General features: G+C 44.3%; 1 protein-coding gene across 5 annotated transcripts in view; it reads left to right on the top strand.

Annotated features, from left to right (window-relative positions):
* Positions 1 to 4898: 4898 nt before the first annotated feature.
* Positions 4899 to 26653, top strand: part of rapgef1b (Rap guanine nucleotide exchange factor (GEF) 1b) — a 40481-nt gene continuing 18726 nt past the window's right edge. Inside the window, exons 1-2 of one of the 5 annotated variants that reach the window (XM_019278405.2) lie at positions 4899 to 5274; positions 25956 to 26101. In XM_019278405.2, coding sequence (XP_019133950.2) covers positions 5247 to 5274; positions 25956 to 26101 — 174 coding nt within the window. In that variant the 5' untranslated portion in view covers positions 4899 to 5246. Of the gene's footprint in view, positions 5275 to 9520; positions 9698 to 25955; positions 26102 to 26653 lie in introns of those variants that run through there. The other 4 variants (XM_027281984.1, XM_027281987.1, XM_027281985.1 and 1 more) reach the window with 4 other exon arrangements.

The following is a 26653-nucleotide window of genomic DNA, read 5'->3' as shown; positions in this document are numbered from 1 at the left end:
CTGTGATGCCAGGTTCTGTTACATTAGCCTAATCCCTCTCAAATTACATCTCATCAGCACTCTTTCTCTCTCTCTCTCTCTCTCTCTCTCTACCTGCTCATAGGTTGCTACAAATAAACCACCTCGGGGGTGCGTCAAGCTGAGCTGCAGCCACTCAGGAACCATGAGTAGTTCGTGAGCACCACTCTGTGGCGCAGAGTGTAACCGCAGCACTTTGGTTTGCACCGGGCCTTGCAGCCAATAGATAGCAGCAAAGAGCTACATTGCATGAGCATGACATCTGCGTGACCTGAATGACTACATAAGACTTGCGTAAAAAACTGATGGACGTCAATCACATTCCAGTCTGAGCGCTGTCACACAAGGCAGACGCCTAACTTGAGTTTATTTCCGCCTCACATGCTTATAAAGGTGACACAGAGGTTCCCATCGCCTTGTGAAGCCGATATTTTGAAGTCCAACTGTATAAATGACAGTTAGACAACTGCTAGGCTGCTTCAGGTTACACTGCTGACACACTGAATGTAGCCAGTCAAGACAAATCTGAGACAGGCCCACTCTGATTGCGCCACGAGGCCTATCCTGTCCTGACAAGTCTGCCACAGCTTCAGGGAGTTCATTGTCTTTCCTGTGTGACTTTATCGTAGCCTCAGGGAAGGTATTCCACTCCTTCCCCTTCGCCACACACACGCCCACACATTCCCACTAGTGCACTCATACACACACACACATGCAGAAAGCACTTCGCACTTGTTCTATGGGTGTGGTTTCTGCTGTGCAAGCAAGAGCACAAGGGAGCAGCCATAATGACAGGCAGTGTAAATATGAACCCTTGACTCTGGAGGCTTCGGTTTGAGAACTGATTAAATGCAGTTGATGATGAGCTAAGCTGCACAAAAGCTCCAAGTCTCTAACAATATGTAATGAACTCCTTATGTCAGTATTATTATTATTTTTTTAAATACGTGCTTGTTCATGAGTGCATCGCGAGCGTGCGAGCTGACCCAGATCACTCAGAGAATGTGGATCATTTCAGTCAGATCAATTATTCATGCCAAAGATGACAGGTCGTGCTCGCTGCGTCTTGATATGCCAGAGACGTAATCTAGATGGTTGCTCCTTAATGGATAATGTGCGGCACTAAATAGGTAAAGGGCGTAGTCAGCAGTTTGCTGGTATTAGGGTTAAATCAGAAGTCATCCCACTTCCTCTCCTCTGCTTCATGACTTTTATTCTTCCTGTCATGAGTACACACTGTAGGGAAGAAGAGAAAAACAGCTGTATCCTATGCATTGAGTGAAGGTCTCGGTATGCCCAACAGGGGGCTCCGTGCTTCCACTGAAGCTTCATATGGCTTGAAATACTTTGTAAGCACAAATTAAGAATTATCAATAATGTTTCCAGACAAGATTATCTTTTATTAAAAGGTCAATATTTGCAGCTAACCTTTTCAATCACAGGTTACACACCTAAGCACCAACTGTAAACCAGTTTGTTTAATTTGCCGACCTGTTTTGGTTAAGATCAGGTGAGGAAAACTGAAGTGAATACACCGAGTTCTGCTTTAAAATATAACAGCCGGAGCTGATACTATAACTGATATGGGCTGTGGTGATTCACAAGGCAAACATCAGTGTTTCCGGTAGTGTTTTATAGCAGAGGAGAGAAAGACTACCTCTGCTAACATTGTAAAGATTAAAACACTTTATTTTATTTGAACGTGTGCTATTTGACAGACATAAACTAACTAAAACTGATCACAAGACGAGATGCCAGCCGAGATCTAAACACTTTCCTGAGGGAAACCCGGCGCATACTGAAGATTAAGATCTGAAATGTCTGAAATTCTCACGCTGTCTTATCAGTGTAAGCAGTGAAACACCTTAATCTTACGTAAGAGAGGAATACACATACACAAAGGCAGACTAGCCTTAAAGGGCCTGCAGGCTGGACCGGCCTTAAGAAAAACTACATTGACCAAAAACTATATATATATAGAAAGAAGATGTAGTAGTGTAATTACATTTCAGGAAGAAGCTGCTGAGTGTGCCAGGACATTTTCTGAGGAAAGAAACTTTTGTGCAGTAAGGAAGAGTTTTATTAGAAAAATGTTGTATACCGGTACAAAGGTTACAACCAGAAAATACAGTTTGATATAGCAAAGACATCAACGTGTGGTTGACTTGCTCTCTATATATGTTTGGTCAGATACACGTGACTTACAGTCCTCATCTAACATTATCAACCTGAGTTATGACGTGATGCTGACACCTTTATTTAATCAGGTAGTCTCAGTTAGATCAAGTTGTGTTTTTAAGAAAGATTAAATATCTGAACAACAGATATCAACAAAAAATATGACTGAAGCTTGAAAACAGCAAACTGTACTGAGATAATGAAGGATAATGCACTTTATTTCATGATGACACACACAGAGATACATTAATATACTGAAATTAACACACATTAATAGACAATGTAGCCTAAAGAATCTTTTAAGTTATAGGTGAAGCTTAATCTGTTTTTTTTAGAGTCAGTCCTCTTTGTTTGGCTGGCTGGTACAGTTTAGTTTTTGAAGTCAACAGACTCTGTCATTTCATTATCCTTGTGACGCTGAAATCGATGAAGAGGTCAGAAATGATTGTGCGATGACTCTGACTGCAGCTTTTAACAAGGTCATATAACACTCATTCAAGTTGTCATACAGTGATTTCTTCTTTGGGTTTTTCATCCATCTGTTACTGAAAAACACCAGTGTATGAATTGGTTTACATCGATGTTAAATGTTAACATAGATAGATGGAGATGGATAGAATATTTTTGCATGTGTGGAAATGAAATACATTTAATAAGTCTCCAGTTACAGGAAGACGGTTCCTGTTTTCTACCCTAGCTGGGGGTCTGGTGTGGAGTTTGCATGTTCTCGAGGTAATCCAGCTTCCTCCCACAGTCCAAAGACATGCAGTTAATAGGTTAATTGCTGACTATAAATTGCCCATGGGTGTGAAATTGAGCATGAACGGTTGTTTGTCTCTATGTGGCAGCCCTGCGATACACTGGTGACCTCTCCAGGGTTTATCCCAGCTGGCTCAGCATCTCTTCATTTTGAGGAGACCCAAGAAGATCCATCTGTCTCCTCAGATTCTGGTGAACTTCCACCGCTGCACCATCAAACAGCACTCTTAACAACTGCATTATAGTCTGGTACTGCAACTGTCCTATCTTCGGCTGCAGAGCACTTTCAGGGGGTGGTAAAAACTGCCCAGTGCATCACCAGTTCACCACTTCCAGGGACCACCAGCATTGTCAAGGGGCACCTCTCACCCAGGTTGCCCTGCTTCTCTCTGGGAGGCGTTACAGAGGACTCTCTCTACTAGAACCATACCTCCATCTTTTTCCCATCAGCTGTCAGCCAAACAATACGATTTAATCTAATCTACTTGAATGATCCCAGAGGGGAATTCACAAACTACCTAGCAGTATATTAGTAATTAAAAAAGAGCTATAATAATGCTACTAGTACTGCTTTCAGTACATTAATTACATGTTGATGCTAATACTGTTACTTGTAACAGAGTATTTCTACATGATTTCATTGTCTGTGCTCAGTTTTAAAGATCAGTGACTCTCCATAGTGTGCATGCATGCATGATGGGTGGATGATTTATATACATTTTATTTCATAGGCGCCTTTCTGTCACGCAAGGACACCTTACAATAAATGACGGTAAGACAGCAAATAACAAAAAGAACCTTTAAAGAATAACAAATTACAAGAATACAACATTAAAAACAGGTTAAAAATAGGACAGTGCAATTGAATCAGATGAAGAAGGTGGGTTTTAAGTGCAGACTTGAATTGTGGCAGTGAGTTGATGTTCCAAACTTCTTCTATAATCAGAATCAGAATCAGAAATACTTTATTAATCCCCGCAGGGACATTGTTTTTGTTACCGCAGCTCCCAAACGGTAAGTGAGATAGTAAGAAAACAACAGCAAGAAAACAAAACTTTAACGATATCCTATTTTAACACTATATACACATGTATAAATAACAGTTAAATAAAACCAGTAACAGTAAAATAAAAACCAAGTCACAGTGAGATATGCAGTATGTAAATCTAAAACCTTATAAAGAATTTAGTCTTTGAAATAAATAACAGTTAAATAGAACCAGTAACAGTAAATTAAAAAAAACAAGTCACAGTGAGATATGCAGTATGTAAACCTAAAACCTTTATTTAATTTAGTCTTTGAGAGACTGTACAGAGAATAGATACTGATTGTGTAAAGTGCAGTATGCATGTGTGGAAGATTACGCTTATGATATTGCACAAGCCAGTTCGATGGCTACTGGACTTGACTATACTATACCCAGATAGCAAATATTTTGGCTGTATTATGGCATACATTTGGCATTTTTTGGCATTAAGAGAGCCTTTTGGCTTAACTGTGGTATGATTAGGGTTATCCATAATAGATAAGAAGGCGCCAGTAATATATGGCTGAGTTAAGGCATGTTTGGGCGCGATAGGGAACAGCTGATTTGGGGCATTTATGGCTATATTTTGGAAGTCCACAATTTGTTTTGGGTGAATTTTGGCTTCCCTTTTGGTATGATTTTGGCTTTCCTAATGTGGTTCATTTCACTCATAACCTTGCCAAAATGACAAGCCAGATTTGGGCCAAAGCGAAGCCAAAAAGATTTTTGCTATCTGGGGTATATACTATAATAATAATATGCAAACTGTGGAAACAAGACAACTTCTTTGAATCGAAATGGAAACACGCCCATCCTCTTGTTGACAGATTGATGTGTGTAATTCCTCACGCAAGGGGGCGCTGTTATACTGGACGAGGGCTTTCTGTGCCCGAGTTCAACACATTAACGTGTATGTGTGTGTGTGTGTGTGTGGAGGAGGTGGAGGTGGTGGTGGTGTGAGTGTGTGTGTGTGTATATCCAGTGAAAATTACCCGGAGACGGAGTGAGACAGTTTTCGACCGTACCAATGTGTGTAACCTATGAATATATGACACTAACGCCGGCGGAAACATCTCATGGACACAACAGCGTGTCGAAAATGAGGGAATAATCCGAGGAGGAGACGCTTCGGCGAGGCTCGTCTTGTGGGGTTAGCTTAACGTTTTAGTTTTTTTTTTTTTTGTTGTTGTTGGTTGAACTGCGAGTGGGATCACAGCTGCTGCTGCTGCTGCTGCTGCTGCTGCTGCTGCTGCTGGCTACGAAAATGTCGGGAAAAATAGAGAGCAAGCAAGGTAAGTCCTGCCCCGGCTAGACTCACTCACACACACCAACACACTGCTCCCCTACCTCGGCATAACGGTATTCCTCACACACACATACAGAGAGAAGGGGGGTCTATTTAATGTGTGTGGACTAAAACATACGTTTTAATATATTTAGCTTTAATTTTAAGGCCTTTATGGGTTGTTCTTTTCTCAATAAATAAAGCGTCAGCCTTAGCGGCTAGCTCGGATTTAGCCCCCCTTTTTTTTACGGTTACTATTCCAGCCTCACGCTCGGTGTTGGACAATGGTTAAACTAGACTAGTATGTGAATAACTGTTACTATAATAGCATTTTTTATTATTATTTTTAATGTGATATCATCCTCCCGACAGCATACGGGTTTAACATGGTAGTTAAACCGGCGTTTAACGTTCACTCTCAGGACCAACGGTCGTAAACGGTCGTTTTTTTTAGGGGTTGATTGTGTTGGAAGCATCGCTAACATAAAGAGAGACATAAGGAGAAGAGGGGGGACGGACAAATCACTGCTTCCCACTCAAAAGAGACTTAATTAATTAAATAAATAAGCTAATTAGTTGTTTTTGCTCCCCCCTTCTCTCCTTCTCTCCCTCCTTTATGCTTCAACCGTTGACCGTTGGGATTGTAACGGCTGAAAGCTAAACGTTAGCTTTTCCCGAGCTAACGGCGGCTAAGTGGCTACCTTGTGTTACGGGAGTAGTTGTGATGCGTTCACGCCCCAAAAAAAAAAAAAAAAAAAAAAAAAAGACGAGAGAGAGCAAGTGTGTGTTTGTGTTGTGTTGGGTTTTTTTTAGACGTTGTGCACGTGGCATATTTTTTTTTAGCTTTGTGTTCATTTTGTCATTGCTTTGTGTGTTTTTAAAGACACACACACACACACATAAGCAGAGAGGGTGGTCTTCTTAGGGTATGCCATTGGTAAGAGAGGGGGGGAAACTTTATACCCTACAGCTACACTTGCATCCCACTCCACCAGCTGTCTCCCTGCCTCGCTCCACATACAGTCCTGTCCTGCAGTAAATGGACACACACACACACACACTGACACACACAGCTTCCCAGTAAAACAGGCGGGGAGGGAGTGTCATCCACCACTAGCTCAGTCATTCTTCATAGGCGTAAAAGTTTCCGATTCCTTTCGTGTCTTGCAGACAGATGACTACATATGGTCACAGCGAGATGAAAACTCACAGGCAGTGTGTAGTTCTTTAAAAAAAAAAAATATTATTATGGTTCAGTGTTAAGTTTAAGTCACTGTGTACCCCCCGATCCATCACTTCTCCCATGCATCCGTTGTCACTTGTTGTCCCGCTTGTCTCTGCTCTCTCTTCCACATGCTGCACCCATCGATCCCAAATATGAACCCAAGGACGGGGGGGACAAACTGTGCAGCAGGCATAGCTTCGGTGTCTGTGTCTGTCAGACTTTGACAGTAGGAGATGAACTAACTGGAGATAGTTGGAGAAAACGCCTGTAAATTTGTGATTCCTGCACATGGATGAAGTTGGTCGCCGTGGCACGCAGACAAAGCAGGACTATCGATGCACATGCAAGCTCCAGGAGGAGATTCGCGGCCAGCGTTTCATCCAGAGTCACAGCATACTTCCTGATCACCATGGTTACTGCTGTCACAGACTTGTCCCCCCTTATTTAAGGGCGGGGTTAGACACTGTTACCTGTTTGCCTCTGCATCCAGCTTTAGTTAGGATGTCACCTAACCCTAGGGGTGGTTCTGTTTCAACACTGAACACCCCACCGTTCTCTCTCTCTGCATACGCACCCACATGACCTCATCGCTCAGGCAGGCCCCACACTGTAATCCATAAACAGATTCAGCGTCTGTGATGGTGTTGCCCAAAAGCCAAACAGCGGCAGACAAGCCAAACTCATCCCCAATGCTTACCTCAGAGAAAACGAGCTGGGCGGAGGGGACTGAAAATGTGGGAGTGTACGTTTTTTACGACTTGTTTAAGTGGACAGTGCAAAAGCAGCTACATACGAGTGATATTAAATCATTAGGGTGGGCTTATATTGAGTGTATATACTCTGATTTAGCATATTTTCTCTCCCAGACTCAGAGTCCAAGTTCAAACTATACTCTGTGTGACCCACAGGCTTTTTTGTACTTGTACGAGCAAAATTGCTCGTTGTATGTTTAGTTGTGTATGTTCCCCATTGTGATGCATTGAATTGTCCAATTAGACACCCTGGAATGATTCCACTGTTGCAGTGATCACAGTTGGCAGCGATACTCTCGAACGCAACGCCCTTGAAAACGGGCTTCGTCATTGTTGACGCGGTCGGATTTCTTTCGATATATGACAAAGAATTGAAGAAAAGTGAACACCTTTCGGCTTCACGTTGCAGAACAAAAAACCCTGCGTCCAGTTTTTCAGGAGGAACATTCCAGTAAGAAAAACACAGTTGGATGCTGTGGCTTTCTTTGGCTGAGAGAAGGGTGTCACCCTTATGAAATCTTCATTCCTACAAATAAAACTAGAATATGCGCGCCATGCTGATTTTTTTTTTTCCAGACTTATGAAATCAGTTTGATTTGATTTCCAAAGATGAGTAGAAGCGTCACAGCTGGAATATCTGCTGCCTTTTCCCATGCCGTGTTGAGAACACATTTTTAAAACCATGTGTTTGTGCTTATTCATGGACATTTGCAGCCATTTAGTACAGTAGGATGCTTGTATTGCTTTTAACTGTTACATTCCCATCAAAGAAAATATGTCTTCGAGTGCTGTTTTCCTATAGAACTTCGCAACAAGTAGAAACGCACAAGTAGACGAGTGAAAGAAACTTTAATTGGGGCTTCTTTTTTTTTTGCCGTTGCGAAATTTTTATTTTTCCCATCGAGACTGGGATTGTGACACAACACATTTGGTGTTGTTGTGGGAATGTGCAGTGTTTTATAATTAGCCTGTTTTCTCAGTGGACAGTCAATGGTAGTAGCCGGCCTCAGTGAACTCCTCTATCAGTTCCTTATTTTAGTTTCCCAGCCCCCCTCTCTCTGCACTGCGAGTGTGTATCCACGTATTTGCCTTTGACGGGGTTTAGCTGTAATGCAAAGAGTTGACTCTCGGGCATTCCTACAGTTTAACACCGGAGTGTAAGTCATTTCGATGGCTTTGTGTTTGCTAAGTGGTTACTGCATCACTTAAGACTTAAAATATCCTCTCCTTGTCTAGGCGTACGGAAATAGCAAGCCTTGCATGCCTTACTCACCAAAACTCTGAGCAAGAGCTGAAGTAGTCATGATTACAACAGGGTTCCCCGGGTGATTAGGTTTACGCACGTCGCCCGATGAGTGATCCAAGTGTTGCACAAGGCAATCTATGGGCCTCGGTTTGACATGCTGCAATTTTGAGGTTTCGATGGCAGAAAGCATTTTACCCTCCCTTCTCCCGCAGAATGAGAGGCTTGCTGTTCCCATATAGGTTTAGCTGTGTTGTAATTAGTTTTTTGTGTGTGTGTGTATGGGAAAGCAAAAAAAGAAGAGGGGAGGGAATAGAGCTTCGAGAGATGGGTGGAGAAAGGTAGCACATTGATGGGAATCGAGTCCCTTTGCACGGAGAAAGAGCGATTCTAGGAGGGAAATGGATGGATTACACGTTGGGTAATGACCGGAGGACCGACGCTATTGATGAGCAGTGGAAGGCCGCGTCTGCGAAGGCAATCAGATCTTTGTAACATGAATATCCTCAAGGCCGTTTCCGCGTTCAGCGTCTTCCAAGGAGCCAAAGGCGGCGACGGAGGTTAAGACTGTTTTTTCGGGAGATCTCACGAATTCCATTCGCAGGTCGTATCCGTCCTCTCTCTGCTTCCATCCGCGCTTCAGACGCCTCTCTCTCAAAGATGATGCTTTGCTTGACTTCTCTGCCGCTGCGTGTTGGCCTACATGCCAGAGAGCAGGTCATTTGTTCCCGCAGGTGGCCCGCTCAGTGCATCCCCATTCCAGATAACCGTGGGTTGGACCCTCTCCAGGACCACTGATGACACCGTCAGACTCACTCTATCCAGGATTATGCAATTCTAGCCTTGTTCACAAGCAGAATCGTTTAATAAACAATCGACTCAGCAAAAGCACATCACTTTTTTTTTTGTCTTTTCCTGAGAGCTATTTGTGGATCTTTCCCCCTCGAGTGCTGTGTAGCGACGGCTGACTCAAGAGAGAATGATCATGCGGACCTGTTAGTTTGTGACTAACTCTCAGCTGCGCAATCGAGCTGTGAAAATGCTAGGCTGACCCAACAAGTCATCAGTATTACAAGAACAGTCAGTACAACTCCTGGACCGGCTGCCGTGTGGACTAAGGCCTCTTGGATGGGCAACATAACCTGGAGGAGCCAGGCCTCCTCAGAGGACACGGACTCCTCTCTACAGGGGGATCTAGATGAGGACACAGGTAAAGACACTCTCTCTGTGAGATCACGGCTGTTTTCTTGGAGCTCTGTTGACTGCGATATTGGAACGATATTTGAATGATAATATTAACAACGAAGACGCGACACACGTCAGAAGAGCCGGGTTTAGTTGAAATGTAAATGAACAGGGGAACACAGAGTCTATTCACGGCAAAAAAATGACCAAGCGCAAGGTTCAGTTCGACTCACACAGTTACAAGAGTAGCTGTTTCATGCACACAATGCATTTATTCAACAGTTTTTTGGTGGAATAAATGCATACTTGCATTTTTTTTTTTTTTAGGGAAGTGTACTTCTTTGTTTAGGGCTTGCTGTCGCCAGTTTTTTTTGGAGCTTTAATGTAAAATAGGCTCGCTGGCAGAGTGAAATGCAGAGGGGACATTCCTCTCTGTGCTTTTTGTGTCGTGTGGCTTTATGGAAGGTGCTCATTTGCTCTGCTCGAGCCTTGGGTGGACCCAGCCCGAGGAGGCTGCTCTTGCAGGGCCACGGCCTTTTCCGCCGCTTTTTTTTCTGGTTGCCTCTCGGCTGCGTTATCACCTCCACAGTTCGGAGACAGAAACTGTTAAATCTGGCCTCATCAGGTGAGGTCATGCCAGTGTGCCTCTGTGCTGTGGCCTTAATCCAGTTACACAATACAAAAATAAGGTATTGGTTACAAATCCAACCTTGCTTCACCGTGGCAGCTTAGCCCGTTTGTTGACCCACATGTGGAGGTTAATGCCGTTTGATTTATTAACGTCTGTAGTGAGTTTGTGCTTCTTCTACCCGTTAAGCTGGTGTGAACAGATCCACCCCGGTGAGCCGGTGGCACACGGAGGCTCCATAATTAAGGTAGTTGAGCCCATCGTTGTGTAATTGCACAGCGCCGTAATACCTTGTTTTGAAAACACACAGTCTGCGGTGCGCGGCCTAATAAATCTGTGCATTTTTAGCCTGGCGATAAGCAATAAGGCTCGAGTATAAGTACGGGTGTGTGTATCACGATCCGCCCTGGTCGCCATAGCTGTGATCGGCCTCAGTGGGGGACGGGGTGGAGTGAGCGATTGGACAAACTGCACAGTGGTACTGATGAGGAGGTCTCAGTTCAGGCAAAGAGCTATGGTAAATGGTGAGCTGGCTTCACTGCAGGTTCATCAAGAAGATAATTTCACTTTCCCAGCTCATGTAAGCATCATCCAACCAGCTGACACCAGCTGTGTCCGATTACACCTCCTCCAGCATCTCTTAATCATTACACACACTGCTTAGACGTCTCCACAGCTTGTATTAATTCTCATACATTAGTTAAATAAATCTAAATCTAATCTACCGATGTTGGATGCATCTGGTGTTCAGGTGTGAAGTAAACTCTGATTCGACGCTTCAACTAAAACTAGTCGAGCTGAGAACTACGACTGAAAGCCGCTCGTTTCACTTCTTGTTTTGCAGTGTGAGATTTCAATGAGGTTCGTGTTTTATCTCACTGAGGTTTATTTATTTACGTGCTGAACATTTCTATCTATAACAATTTTTTTTTAGAAGTTATAGATACCATTTTAAACCAGAGTGACACATTCTGTCCTCACAGTGTTGCCATTATACGTGGCCTGTGAAGGCATGTCGATCGGACTGAAGAAGCCCAGTGTATTACATGAGTATTTAATGCGCTCACAGACTGCCCGTGCATATATTCGATACAGTAAACGGCCACCGCTAAGAACGGAGAAAAGAAATGCCAGTCTGTGTGTAAAAAAAGTAAAGTAAAGTGAGCAGCGGGGAGAGAGAGTCAGAAATAGTGTGTGGCCTTGGTGCGACTGAGAACAACAATCTGAATGGCTGCGGGAAAATGTGGAGGACTTGAAAAAGGGTTTTGTGTCAAGTCGTGCCTGTGTGTGTGTGCGTGTGCGCACGCTTGTGTTGAGTGTCAAATCATTCAGACCCCAGGGTGGCATGGCCGGGTCAGGGAGCTGGCATACAATGAAGGGGATGTCCCACAGTTGCTGCCAGTTTCCGATGGCAGTCTAAATCAGGAATGGAGAGAGAAGTTGACATTGCTTGCAAACAAGTCACCGTTGTTGTCAAGGCAGATGTGGGTGTGTGTGTTTTGTCTGGGTGCATAAGTTCTGAATCACTGGGTTTGATATCTTTTTCGATATCTTTTACCCAAACAGTTTATGACATACTTTCATGCAGACACGCGCAATGTTTATTTAATCAGTGACTGCGACGCGGCCTGCAGCCCTGTGTTCAGGGGGTTTGGACTTTGTCTGCCTCCGCTGACCCACTTCCTCCTGGATGTTCCTCGTCATACAACCTGAATGAGAGCATATGTTTTTCAAACAGCAATAAAACATGCAGCGCCGTGGATTTATGAGCTTAGCTAGAGTCAAAGTGTGTACGTTGGCTCCTGCAATCGATGATCAAAACCTATCGTCTTGTGCTTCATTATTCTCTTAATATTTTTATTATTGTAGTTGTGAGGCAACCACTGACTGAAGGATAGACAGCGTATTCGTGACGTCACTCGAAGGGTTTTGAAGAGGCATTTAATGACGTGATTCATTAGTTGACCTGAGGTGCGCTGAATGACGCCTTGGTGCCTGAACAAGCCATCTGTAACTGCACCCAAGTGTCCACGCTGTTAATCCTGCATAACTTTAAGCCTTAATATAATGTGAACAGGTGAGCTGTATATAAATTCACCCTCAGTACAGTTGTCACGAACGGGGAAATTAGCTACAGAGACCAAAACAGTTTTTTGTACCAGGCTGTAAACATGTTTAACATGGGGGCTTAAGGAGACTGACTCGTTCTGTAACCAGCCTCAAGTGGACGTTTGAGGAACTGCAGTTTTTGGCACTCCCTCATTCAGACAATAGGGCGTTTGATTTGCACAAGCAAGCGTTCTGACAGTATTTAATACAGACAAACTGGAAAAAAATATGCAAAAACAAGTTGGACAAAACAAAAACAAGCAGAAGCTACCTCACGAAAAGTCAAAGAAAAACTGTGAAGATTGCGGGTGATCTCTTCCCAATTAAGTGAGGAAAGGATTAGGGCTGAACAGGAATCAGAAAAGATCTAATTGCGATTTCTTTTTTTTTCTGGCAGATATTTTGATTTGATTCACGATTTTTTTAAAATCAAGCTTCAGTGCAATACTCAGAATGCACACATTTACAAACGTGACATAAAATGACATCATACCATTTAAACATTAAATGCCATTACTCTAATGCAAGAATGTTAAGAATTGATTTCAAATGTATTTATAAAGAAACCCTGGACTGGACTTCTTCGTCATGCAGATGCCTGTGGTGATTTTTCAAGTGCCGGTATAAATCGGTTCTGTTTCCACCGGATGGTGGAACTTCAGCGTGACCGGTTCTGCACGGTACCTGTTTCTGGTGCACGTTTGCAGCCTCAAACCTTGAAATACTCCTGTTTTTCTTGGGGATTAAATCCCCTAACTCTGCTTCTGGTCCAGCTGAAGCCAGGTGGAGCAGGTTATACTGTCCATGGGCAGCATGATGCCGCTTCTGATTGGTTGGCAGGATGGTAGGGAGACGGCATGCAGGCTATGTGTAAAACTGTTGACACAACACAGATCCCGGGTCAGTCAGGAGCACTGCAGAAGAACGCGGCTTTGGCAATCATGTGATCGTGTTGTCTGAAATCACAATTTCGATCAAGTTCCAGCAAAGACTTCCTGATTATCTTTCAGAACATATCCGATTTTAACCCCAGCTTGCTTCCACAGTGTGAAAATGAAATTTCTAAGAGTTCTCTTTCAGATGGAGCATGACCTCATCATCAAAGAGCTTTCTTTATAGACTTGTTCTTAATGTTTCCACCTGTGGCCGAGAGACGCATCACTGTTTTTCAGTCACATCCAGCACAATCTGACTCTTCTCTCCAGTAAAACATAGAAGTGAGGCCACATGGATGATTTTATAGAACCAGATGTGTTTAAAGAGTATACATGTAAACACACACGTGTCAGAGTCTTTTCATGTAGACTTCGTGCAGCTGCGATTAAAAAGCTCATTTTGTTGGGTCTTTTTATTCGCCGTGTCTGCTGCAGTGTGCCCGCATTCAGAGGAAGTCCAGAGGACGAAACATCGGACGATCAATAAAATGACTGGAAGATGATATGCAGTGTAGAAAACCAACTATTTCATTCATTTTTTCCACAGTAAGGTCGCTCTATTTTGTAATATTTCTGTCTATTTTTCAGACATTTAAGCTTTAAAGGTTTAGACTTGTTATCAGGTCCTGATCTCTCGTGGTTTTCGTCCTGCCTTCCTTTTTTTTAAACTCTCAAATCAAGTCCCTCCTAAATGTTATGTCCTGCCTCGACACGCTGTTTCATGTGGAAAGATGTCAAACCGCCAGAGACATTGACAATCTCAAAGCTGCTTTCTGTGTGACCCCTTTTCAACACCGCAACTGACTCATCTCAGAAGCGAAAGATCAATGCCTTTCGCACGACTACACACACTTTTTAAATCCCCAAACGGGACAATGTGAAGCACTCGCACGCATTCGCATGAAATAACAGAGAGACGCATGCTTATTGTTGTGTTTGCGCACACGGTAATTTACACGGATCTCAAAAAAAAGAAAAGAAAACAGTGAAGTTATTTTAGCGTGTGTTGGATTATTCATCGATGACATAGTTTAAACAACCAAAGCTTAATTATAAGTGGCTGTTCGAGGGCGAGCCTTGTTCTTTTGTGGCGGACACATCTGTCATCCAAAGACTATTTTTAAGAAGCCGTGAAACAATCCGAACACAAAAGAAAGTCTGCTTCGCCACAGCGCGTTTGAACTGTAAGACGAGACGTGTTATTTGGCATCTGTCTGTCAGTCTCGTCCGATGCTGTGTGTGTGTGTGTGTGTGTGTGCGCGGTGTCGAGAGGATGACGAGCAGCTTCCCCCCTCCCGCTTGTGCAGACAACATCGGCTTTGTACGGCGCTACAGCGCGGGGAGAGTGGTACCACTCCTCGCAGCTTGAGGCCATTTACTCACAAGAACGCCGTCGCTTATGCTTCTCTGTCTCTCTGTATCTGTCTCTGTCTTGCACTCAGGCAGTGAAGTGATTGGTTCTCTTGTGGCCGTTTGTCTATGTGTAGGATCAGTCTCCTATCTCAAGTGCTTTTATAGTGCCTGTTTGCCTCTTGCTCTCTCGCCAAACAAGCTGCCGTTCACCGAGAACTCTGAATCCATCTCAGTAGATCACAGGGTTTTTTACGCTGTCGCAGTGTCTCTGTTCTGGTGCCGCTTGATGCTACAGATACTGACAGGCTGGATATTTATAGCTCTTTGTGGTTCTTTAGTCTACTGGTTTCACCCAAGGTGAACCTTGCCTGTCGGTCTCCTCTCAGTCTGCAGAAACACTGCGTAAATGCTAGAAAACGCTACAAACCGCCGTCCCCGCAGAAGGTCACTTGAAGGATCGGGCCAGCTCGCGTGTCGCAGTGAGCTTCTTTGTCTTTGTCTGGGTGTGTGTGTGTATGTGCACTGTGCTATTAGGCCTCGCGTGTTTGGGGTGAGGTAAGTTGTTATACAAGGCAGATGTAGAGGCAGTAGGTTCTGAGTCCAGGCCACCGATCGCGACACGTGAAGTCTGTGCAAGAAAAAGAGGGAGCGGCTCTCAACGAGGGAGACAAGGGACAGGAAATTGTGCCAGTGGCCTCGGCGTCAGGGGGGAAGGAACAGGAGGGGTACCCAGGATGGTGTATGCGTTTCCCGCTTTCAAACCCTTCTACCTCACATGCGCTTTACCCTGCGTTCCAATATAACGGCGTAAAATGTGTGTCACCGTCTGTAATCTCGCTCGTTCCTCCTGTCACATCAGCTGTCAGCACTCTGGATCTCTGCTGTGCCCGAGCGAGAGGACCAACAATCAATATCAGAGTTACAGCTACCGCCAACAATTATTTTCATCATTGATTAACCTACTGATTATGTTCTCAATTCATTTAATAAGTTTGGTCTGAAGAATGGTGGAAAAATTATCAGTTGACATGTTTTGAAGAACACACAGTCTAAAGATATGCCGTTTATTGTCACATAACGCAACAAAAAGTAACAAATCATCACTGTTGAGAAGCTGGAACTAGCAAATATTTGAGAAACACCCAGATAATTATTATGTAGATCGACTAGTTGGGGAAAAAAAAAAAACTCCAAAGAGGAAATATTAGGAATTATGATCAGGAGAACCTCAAAATGAACAGTCAACAATAAATAATCCTCTTTTTAAGAATAAACTTGGCCTGTCAAAATAGTGATGCTTGGAGAGATGAATATTTTTGGAGGTTTGAGAATCACTGCTGTGAACACGAACGAAAAAGAACATTATTTTTTAGACTGCCACACCTCTGCATCGGGCGTATGATGCGCTGGTCTGCTCCAGTCTTAACAGTTTGTGTTTTATCGTCATCCCGATGACGACAAGGGACATTTATAACTAAATTACAGCATAAGAACAGAAGATTATTTGACAGTATGGAGTAGAAACTCTCAAGTCCATTGTTTGTTTGAATCTTTCTGCTGTAATGTGTTACGAGCTCACCTCTGAACCTTTTTCCTGCCTCACTTTGTTATTTACTCGCTCCTTTTGTCAGCGTGCCATGTAATGCGTGCCGCTTTCTATTTTTTTTATTTTACAATTAGGTCATCGAAAGCCGTTCTTCTCGTGTGCCGTGGACCGTGTTCTGTTTGTCGTCGATGTTGTTGAAGACCAGCCCCGTGGCGTCCACTCTGCAGGCTTTTTTAGCTTGTGGTTGAATAGTTTCGAGGGACTCTTTGTGCGCTCGTTTGTTTCTGTCTGGGGTCGCGCATTGTTTGTATGCGCGCGTCTCTTGTACGTGGGACAATCGAGTGACCTCCCTCTGTAGCTTTTCAATACGACCCCACTGAACCGCCGCTCCTATTAACTGGTTCCATTAGCTCGTCCTGAAGCCCACCATAAGACCTCAACCCCATATTGAAACCACACAGCGTGAGGATGGTCTGAGTAACTTAAAGGTCAGTCACAGCCCACAGTCAGTGCTCGAGTGTGAAATGTGGCGATTGGATGAATGATAACGAAACCAGCATGGTGTGAGAACTAATATGGAAACCGAACCACCAACAAATCTCAACAGTTTATTTGGATAAACATTTCTTTTTGCTCTCAAACCCACAAATGTGGACAAACAATACTTTACCGTCATCACACACTAACTAGAAAGCAGGAAATGCGTGGGCTGACTTTAAGCAGTGGTACCAGTAAGAGTGAACCAGCAGCAGCAGCAGAGGAGAGTAAAAGATGCTGTCAGCCTCAGAAGAAGGAGTTTTGTCGGCTCCATAGTCAAACAGAGGACGCATTGAAGCTCGAGACTTGTAAATGTTTATGCTACCACACAATACACAGGCCTAATGGTCCCAGCCTCTTCCAAAGCTCCACCTTCAGGGGCTACTACTGGCCTACATCTTAGAGCCCTGCGTTAGATTGAACCTTTGCTGATCTGATGGCTTTTTATTTCCAGAGAAAAATTTCACTTTTCCTCAAGAAATTTCTCATCAATAATTCACCGCTCGACCGGAACAGTTCACAGCTCATGGCTCACTTTGGATTAATACTGTGATAATATTTCAAATGACCTCCTGAGACAGACCTCCGCTCTGTGAGCTTGGAATAGAGCAGGTGAAGTCAGCTTCCTCTTGTGTGGTGTTGCAGAAAAGTCCCCGCCTGGATTTACTGTTTATTTCTGTCCTCAGCAGTTAACCTGTCCGATGTTTTACTGCGTGCTGGAAGAACACCCCCCCTTCCCTTTTTGCAAACGACATATTGGCACGGCTCACCATTAGCTTGTGGTTGATTAATTAAATATATGCAAGGGGGTTTCCTTGAATGAAAGGCCTGCTGTTTGCATTATTAAAGCAGCAAATATTATTTAATTATCATGTTATTAAGGGACTTCTTTCAGCCTTTATTACTGTAACACTTATAAAACGGGTCCTATTAACTTACTGTCATTTTATTTGGAAGTTCATAGTGGATATCTTTCTTAAATTTGCTGAAATTATCCAACAAAACAGTAGCAAAAAACAATCTCTCAGGCTTGTTTTGTTTCATTTTAAACATGCAGCATGAGGTCTATAAATCATTAAATAGACCATATAAAGTTGTTGAATTCATGGCTTGTGCTGTACTTTTATTATTTTTCTAGACTGCTACATTACGTAATATTGTCTGTGTATCTTGTTCTTAGTTTGTGCTGCTGACTCAGCCGGGACTCCCTTGCAAAAAGAGTTTTTTAATCTAAAGGTTAAATAAAATAAAAAACACTGTATATAACAACAACAACAAAAAAAATCATGGACGCCGTGGTTTCTCCTTCGTCGACAGAACTCATTCCTCCTGCTACAAAAACTTTCGAAAGTCAAAGTGAAAGTGCGTGAGATGTCATTTAGACAACTCGAAGTTTCAGAGTCAACAACAAGCACTTCATAGTGACCCACCACCCCCAAGTTTCTACACATCCCCCGCCACAATCTCATCTGCGAGCTGTGTAATTATGGAACTGCGAATAGTCTGTTCTGACCTCAGCGGCCTTGAGCAGAAGCCTCGTAGTATATTTTAGGTCGTGTTATGACTATATGACATTGTGTTTGTTTCCCTTCGCCGTGTTTTTCTGCTGCTCTATAACCGTGCGACTCGCGCTCGGGGTTTTATTGCCCTACATGACATGAGGATTCAGATGATAGATGGAGCGTCTTCAGATGGGACGTGTCAGTCTCACAAAGCGCCGTGAAAATACACACTACTTCATCGACATGTAAACCGAGGCGGAAAACGCGGACACAAGCGTGAAATAAAACGTTTGTCTTTGGTGTAAATGAATGATGGGGTTTGTCCCCGTTAAACTCTCGGCTCTAGCTGCTCGAGATGTGTTGTCATGAGTAACATGAACGGCGTACAAATAAATACACCGAAGAATGCAAGGTGTGCCGCCTGGAGATTAGGCTGGATTTTGTTGTTATGTGCCTCTACACGTTGCGTGTTGCTTATTATAGTTTAATGCAACATATATTCATCCCCACGGATAAGTCTGGTTTCGGTTCTCTTTGTAGTTGTGCGTCGAGCGGGGGGACTTGCGTGAGAGCGTTTGATCAGTCGGGAATTAATTTACATTTGCATGTCGAGTCTTCTTCTCCCCCTTTCCTGGGTAAAGCAGTGACAAAACAGTGTGAAAGTGACTGAGGGTATTTTTGATATTCTGTTTATCTCTAAGTGCTATCTTGTGACTCATAGGGGTAAACGATGTGTTGCTCACAGAGCAGGAGTTTCCCAGTATAGATGTATTCTCAATCATCACGACACCCGGTCTACTGTGTCACTTCTGTGGTTTAGATTTGAGAGCAGATGGCGCTGACACCTGCAAGAGAGAGATAAAAAAAAAAAAAAGAGTTTTGTTTACTGATGCACACAGGTTGAACACGGGTGACCTCACTGAGAAGCAGCTATAGATCCTGTACACTCTTTTGTTCTATGGATCCGTCGTTATAGATCGCCATGTGTTGTGTGGCCACGCTCTGTTAGCCATGGTCGTCCACGCAAGCCTGTTCCCATGCAAACCCATCGCCACATTGATATTTGCTCCTGGGCATTGACCCATGGTTTGTGGGGCTGCTTTGCTAGTCATTGATGTTTGTGTGGGTTATTAATAGCGTAAAATATTGGCAGAGGTGGATTTTTTTTTATTGAAGCGACAGATGTTTTTCTCACAAACAAAAGGCGTGCTGTGTTTTCTCACAAACAAGATTTTAAATATCGGTATCAAAATGTTTGGAACACATTTGGGTGTCTTATTTTGAAAAGCTTTGAAATGCTTTTAGAGTGAGCTGTTACTTCATTTAGATCAAAATTATCTTGAGGAGCGCTCTTGTTGCTCACCTGGAAGAGCGTGCATCCATCTATTTTCTTCTACGTATCCGGGGTCGGATTGCGGTGGCAGCAGGTCTAGCAGGGCGCTTGCTCCCCAGCAAAGTCTTCCCAGGCTAGATGGGGCTATGTTGTCCCTCCAGCACGTCCTAGGTCTGCCTGGGTCGGGCTCTCCTCCCAGAATACCTCCAAAGGAAGCCGCCCTGGGGGGGCATCCTAATCTTGTGCCTGAACCTTCTGATGCAAAGGAGCAGCGGCTCTACAGAGGAAGCTCATTTTGGCCGATCTTATTCTTTCGGTCACTACCCAAAGCTCATGACCGTAGGTGAGGGATGGAATGTAGATGGGCTGGAAAATCGTGAGCTTTCCCGCTACAACGTCCTCAGTACTGCAGACACCCACTGCTCCATCTCACGCTCCATTTTCCCATCACTCGTGAGCAAGACCCTGAGATACTTTCTAGACTTTCTATCTTCACTTGGGGCAGCAACTCGCTCCCATCCCAGAGGGAGCAGAGAACCACGGCCTCAGACTTGGAGATACTGACTCTCATCCCGGCCGCTTCACACTCTGCAATCCTTGATGACACCCTTTGTTTGTTTTAGAACTTCAGAAGTCGTTGGGAAGTGAGTGGCTGTCGAAATCCAGTATTTGGATGTGTCAGTTTGCATTGATAATTCGATTGTCCACATCGAAACCATCTTCTGTGTCTCATTTACTCTTTTTGTAAAGTGAAATACAATAGATGGTAAGTGGGCCGAGCACTTAGCGTCCGCTGTATCTCATTTACTTTACTCTGTAAGTGGACTGGATGCTCTCACGTCTTTCCTGCGCCTCGTTGGCGAACGGCATACTCAAACAGCACAGCTGGAAAACTGTAAAAGCCACCACTGGACTTCTTCCTCCATTACTTCTCAAATCAGCCATTAACCAGGGCCATGTTCCCTTCACTGTCATCCTTAAACTACCCCCACATGAAGTCTGCTGGATCCTACAGTGCTGCTTGTTGATAACCAAAGACATAAAGAGGATTCCTATTGAAATTTGAACACAACCAGCAGGAAGCCGACCACTACAATGGAGAGAATAAATAATTCACTAAGCACTTAACTATTTCCTGTTGAACTTTCCTCTCTTTCCTCTCCATTTTTTTTTTTTCCTCCACCGCCGTTCATCTCACGTGCCTCAGGCCTGCATTCCACGCTCTCTCGCTCTGCAGCAGGTCTCGCCCGCGGAGACGTGATCCTCTGCGGTTTTTTGTTTTACAGTGTAGCAGACACTAAGTCGCTCACTATGTTGCCGTTTTTATAGACAAATAAGTTCCCCCCCGTTGCAGGCAAAGTTGCTCATAAACAACGCACTGTCTATTACGTGCAACCCAGGGTGGGGCGTCTCCATTTTTTTATGAGTTCTGCTTACGTGTGTCAACAATGAATTCAGTGTTTTTAAAGTGTGTTTATAGCCAACTCTTAAAGAATAGATGGAATTAATCCGAGTCCATCAAGCTTTTATAATAATAGAATCGTTTTTACCGTCTGAGTGAAGACGGCAAAATGAACTTTTGTCATCTTTTATCGATGACCGTAGGGAAATTTGTTCTGTCCAGTCAACTGGCTCCACGCCTGATGTATCAGTTCATTTTTTTAAACTTTCATCTGAATTTCTCGTCATCTTCACTCGCTGCTCATTTTCTCTAAGAGTAATCACAATTTATGTTCTGGCAAATTCATTATTACAGTCGCACCTCCATTACTCCTAAACTCCACCGGGCACGGATGCATTTCAGAGCTGTGCACGGCCGTTATAGTCAATGTTTCAAACCCCACACAGGGCAGGAAGGCAGCCACAGAATATACATAGAGGATCCAGTCGAATTTTCAAAATAAAATGAAGTAAAAACAGCCAAAGGGAAATAATTTAGCTACGTAGCATATTAACATATTTCAAATGTGAGGGAAAACAACCAAATCTGAGCAAGTAAACATAGTCTAGCGGGCAAAACACTTCTCAAACTCTCTCAGTGAGGTTTGAAGTCACGTGGAGGACAGACCGAAACAGCACAGCGGCCGCGGCGAAACAGAGACGTGCCCGGTGAGGTTTTGGGGTTAGAAGTTATTTTACTTACCTTACCTAAAATAGCAATTTCTTGAAACCTCGTACATTTACATCTATCTATTGAAAAGACTGACTTGACTGAAAAGAGACGCTTGTTAGTTAGTTTCAATGCTTCTGGAACAAGCATAGTATCCTGTTGTCGTGTGTGTAGTGTACTGTATGTATTGTGACGCTTTCTTGCTGTAACCAAATCTATATTTTTATATTTTTATCGACATGGCTGACGCCTGGTCACCAACTCCACAATATCACCTAATGCCTTTCCCATTAGCCTCAGCTGTACATGTAACATGTAGGGTGTGTGTGCACCTACATGTGTGTAGAGAGCAGGAGCAGATTACAAAGTTTCCTTTAGGACAGGCCGACTCGTGTGAACGCCCTGTCCTGTTTACTGAAGCTGCACACGCACCTTGAGATCAGATTGTCTCCTTGTCTTCTCCCTTTCTTGAACAGCTGGCACGCTGACCTTTCTGACTCTTGTTCCAGTCTTTTTAGCCGGCTCAACAAGTCCACATACGCAGGGCTCGCTCGCCCGCGCACTTTCATTGAGCACCGACTCGCTGAGGGCGAGTTCAGCAGGAGGTGACAGCTGTGGGCGTAACCTTAAGCACAGCCTCCCCTGTATCCTTTCAACCAGAAAGGATACAGGGGGGCGACCAGCTGTCCTAGTATAGATCACACCTGTACTGAACAAGAGCCAGATCAATCGGCCGACCTGTCAGATCTGGACAAGCTCACGTGTCAGCGATCATCAGTTGTGTTGTAGCAACTGGGATCCCGGTGATTTCCCGCTGGAATATACAGACAGAAGAGTGGCTATCCCACAAATAAAGAAAAACACTGTTTACACTGATAAAAACGTAGTTTATTCAAAGGCATTTCTTCAAAAACCGCCAAGGATGTCTCTGGTAGATCTCAAGGTGATCATATTTGCCATGCCATCATATTTACGGTACATTTTGCAGCTAGAGAGCAGATATTCAGAGAAATCTGTTGATTTTCATGCTGATTTAGAATTATGACGGAGCTGGTGTCTGTTTGTTGTCAGACTCGTTGAGTTTTAATGAAAGATGCCAGATGTACCAGCATCTGTATGATATATAAAGTCTATGAGGGCCATCAGTTAACATGTGTGTTGCGTACATTTATCAGTGTGTTTTTTTGCTAAAGGCACACCTCTGGTGTGTGCGTTTGTATTTGCTCATTGTGTAATCAAGCTTTGAGAGTATCCAGCGACTGGACGAAGGCGTCCGGGGACTCTGCTCTGCCACAGGATTGTGTAAGTGTGTGTGTGAGGCTTTGTGCAAGAGTCATTTAGACTGGAGTGCTTTAAACGTTCCCCGAGGCCGGGATTTAAATCCTTCAAGAAACATATTTACTTTCTAAATCCTTCACTGTTTATTCTTTTTCTGATTTTTAGGGATTCCCTGATTCATTTTCTTCGCCACGCATCCTTTGTGTCAACTTAAAGAAACACGCAGAGTAAGAAAGAATAACATAACTTAATGTATTCTCACCGTGATGTTCAGGGGAACCTTAATTGCTTAATCGGTGAACTCCTCACGCTGTAATCTGTGAGCGATCGTGACGTTGTAGTGCGACACGGTGAGGCTCAGGGGAGTGTGTGTGTGTGTGTGTGTGTGTGTGTGTGTGTGTAGATCTCTGTGGGACTGTTGCAGTTTACAACAGAGGAGAGAAACCTCGCCCTTTATGGAAGTGTAACCACACTTTACTGTTTATCAGGCTGCCCCTGCTGCTGCGTTTCACTGTGTTTTTTAAAGGGAGCCGGGAACCAACAAGTAAAAACAGAGTGTCGCGAACGATCTGGTTTCCAGCCCTTCTCTGTCCGCCGCATCTCTAAAAAAAAAGGAGTCGTAAAAAATCTAAATGCCGGCCATAAAGAACAATTGAAATTGTGTGTGAAATGTTTTGCAGGTGTGTGTGTGTGAGAGCACACAGACAGGAAGGCTGAAAAACATAAAATGTTTTCACTATGAGGTTTCTGAGTCCATGACTAGTAAGATTCAGTCTAAGAGACATTACAACCGATGACATCACCGCCTCATAACTCTGGACGGCAGCAGGCCGGCAGCTGGGGGAGAGCGAGAGGGACGGATGGCCCGTCTCGGGGTGGAGGAGTTGGACGCCCGAGAGCCTGTGCATGACTATAACAGAGCACTTGTGTTCACTGTACTCTCTCTTTCACCCTGTTCATTTTCTTTCTCCTCATGATGTCATTTCCATGCTGAGCCAGACTTCCAGCGAACTCTAGGGGGAACGGGAACAGGGGTGGAGGTGGGGTAGGGAGGGTTGCGGAGAGCTGAATAGGGAGTAGGAGGAGACGGAGAACCAGCCCCCAGTGTGCATGATAAACAGCTGAGCCGCGGGGAGCTGCGATGGTGTCTGGAGGGGGACCGTCTGTATCGATCGCGGACGGTGACTCATTGTGCTGATGTCACTGCTTCTCAACTCTGTGCTCCGCAGCTGTAAACTCGCACATAGTCCTTTTGGGCCTGTTCAAGGTGGGGAGGATTGCATGAGAGAGAGAGATGGTCCAGTATTGTAATGTTAGATGTTTTCCAAGGAATACGGGGGGGAAACGAGGTCAGACAGATTTTTGTGAGACTAAAGTCAAAAGGAGAATGCTGCGCAATCAAAATCCCACAAAGTGAAACCGTGCCAGGGATAACACCCTGGCTAAAAGAGGCATGTTCAGCCTCGGGGTGCAAAAAAAAAACAAAACACACACACACACACACTGCCAGCTTTACCTGTGCTATTTAGACTCTAGTTACACTGAAGCAGCACAGCATCCCCTGTGGCTATGCTACACAGTATTGATCCAGACAGCCGTTGAAATGAGCAAGTCACTAGTCTGACTCTGATAAACTCAGACGATTCCTTCCTCAATCCTGCCCCTGCTGACTTGCTGATGTTTCGTCTCTTTACTCTTAACAGAAAGGCAGAACTCCTTGTGGTGCGATGAGTGAATAAAACTCATACTTTGTGTTAGAGTTGTGTTGTATTTTAACAAAGTGGGTTTATTTACGTAGAAAAAGCTGTTTGGATGTCAGGAGCGAGGTTCAAATGCAGGTTAAAGGTGACACAGTTGTCACAGTTACTCATTTTTAACGAATCAGCCATGCCTCATTAGTAATCTCTAAAACAGCCAGTGTTGATTCAACACCGGAGATAAGATGCCGTGTAAAACAAGAGCCCGAGGGGGTCATGCATGCCTCGTATCGGCAGGAAGCTCCACTTGGAAGCGTTCTCGTCAACATTTTTAACGAGGTCGACGTCCTCGTCTGCCTCAGCAAACTTTGGCTTTCGCTCGGAGTAGAAGGGGATGATGGAGGATTAGGGCCTGAGAGAAAGAGAACAGTAGGGGCGGGTATGTGCGAGGCATGTGGATCGATTGCAGATGAAAGCGCCGCCCCCGGCTGGATGTCCAGTTTTTCAGAAAAGGCTCGCCTCTGCTGTCAGTCGCTGTGTTTTGTTTTGTTTTTTTTGTTTTTTTTTATGCTGATGGTCGTGGAATGTCAGATCCCGCCGTCATCGAGCTGAGGGGTGATTGCGGCAGATAGAAGTGTAATTTTGTGGCTGATAAAACCCAGCGCTTCCTGTCGACTCACGCTCTTGTTATTTGTATTTATCTCCTGATTCAGTTTGGTGTGGAGATGTGTGGGGGAGATAGGTGAAAGGAGACTGAGTGAGCGACTGAGTGAGTGAGCTGGGATTACTCTCCTCTCCTCAGATACAATCAGCGCTCTCTACAGTGAACAAGTGGTATTCTGCTGAAATTACTCTGCTATTATGAAGCATCTCTAAATTATTTCCATTTTCATCCGAGCACTAACTAGAGTATTTTATTCTAACCCTGCTCTTGTGTGCGCTCACACATCTGTGCACATAATGGGCCGCTGGAAGAGGCCCGTCCCTCTATCTCTGTCTCTCTGCTAGGGGTATGGCTCAGGGTGGCCTCAGCGTGTCATCGAGCCACCTTTTTAAGCACCGCCCACAAAATCCTGTATCTTTGCCGGCGTTGAGCCCTTCAACTCAGATGAGTGGCATCGGGTGATAGTGACACTTCAGTGTGCTTGTGCCATCTGTTTCTATCTAATTTCTATTCCACCCCACCTCTCCTCCTCCTCCTCCTCGACTCGGCTTGACCACTCAACTACTCTCTGTTTTTCTCCTCTGTCCACAGACTCGCAACGGTCCCATCTGTCCTCCTTCACCATGAAACTGATGGACAAGTTCCACTCTCCCAAGATCAAGAGGACTCCATCCAAGAAGGGCAAGCAACTGCAGCCCGAGCCAGCAGCCAAGAGTACAGAGAAACCTGCAAACAAGGTGTGTGTGTGTGTGTGTGCGCCTGAGAATATATGTGTGTATTGTGGGAAATCCACCTCTTTCCCACCTCTTCTGTGTGTTTTTGTTTGCCTATTTGCGAGACGATTGTCTTCCTGTCTTGTATTTTGGGTTCCCGCACTCCATTGTGTCTGTGTGTGTGTCTGTGTGTGTGTGTGAGAGTTCCCCCCGCTGGTTCCCACAGCTTCCCAGTTGCTGTGGCGGCTGGCTACACTACAGCAGGTGTCTAAACCTATAAAGACGTGAATGGAACTGGGCCACTTCCTGAATGAACTCCTCCGCTCCCCTCTCAAGGCTTTCGGTGTAATGAGTATATTCCCCAGCAGCCCGCTGTGAAAAGAAGCTGAAAGAGCCAGTCGCCGTACTACAGAGATGGCTCCAAGCCACTTTGCTTGATAGATAGAGCTCTAAAATGAATCGCAGGGAATAATAGAAGCACAGAGAGCTCAGACTGTCGTCCTGTTGCGACGGTCCAAATGCTAAATGGGCTTTTTTTTTTGTGATTTCATGAATTGCAGTTTAGGTACGACTCTA

The sequence above is a fragment of the Larimichthys crocea genome, chromosome IX, assembly GCF_000972845.2.
Source record: "Larimichthys crocea isolate SSNF chromosome IX, L_crocea_2.0, whole genome shotgun sequence".
NCBI lineage: Eukaryota > Metazoa > Chordata > Actinopteri > Sciaenidae > Larimichthys > Larimichthys crocea.
Note: the sequence above shows the minus strand (reverse complement) of the source record. Positions and strands in the feature narration are given on the sequence as shown.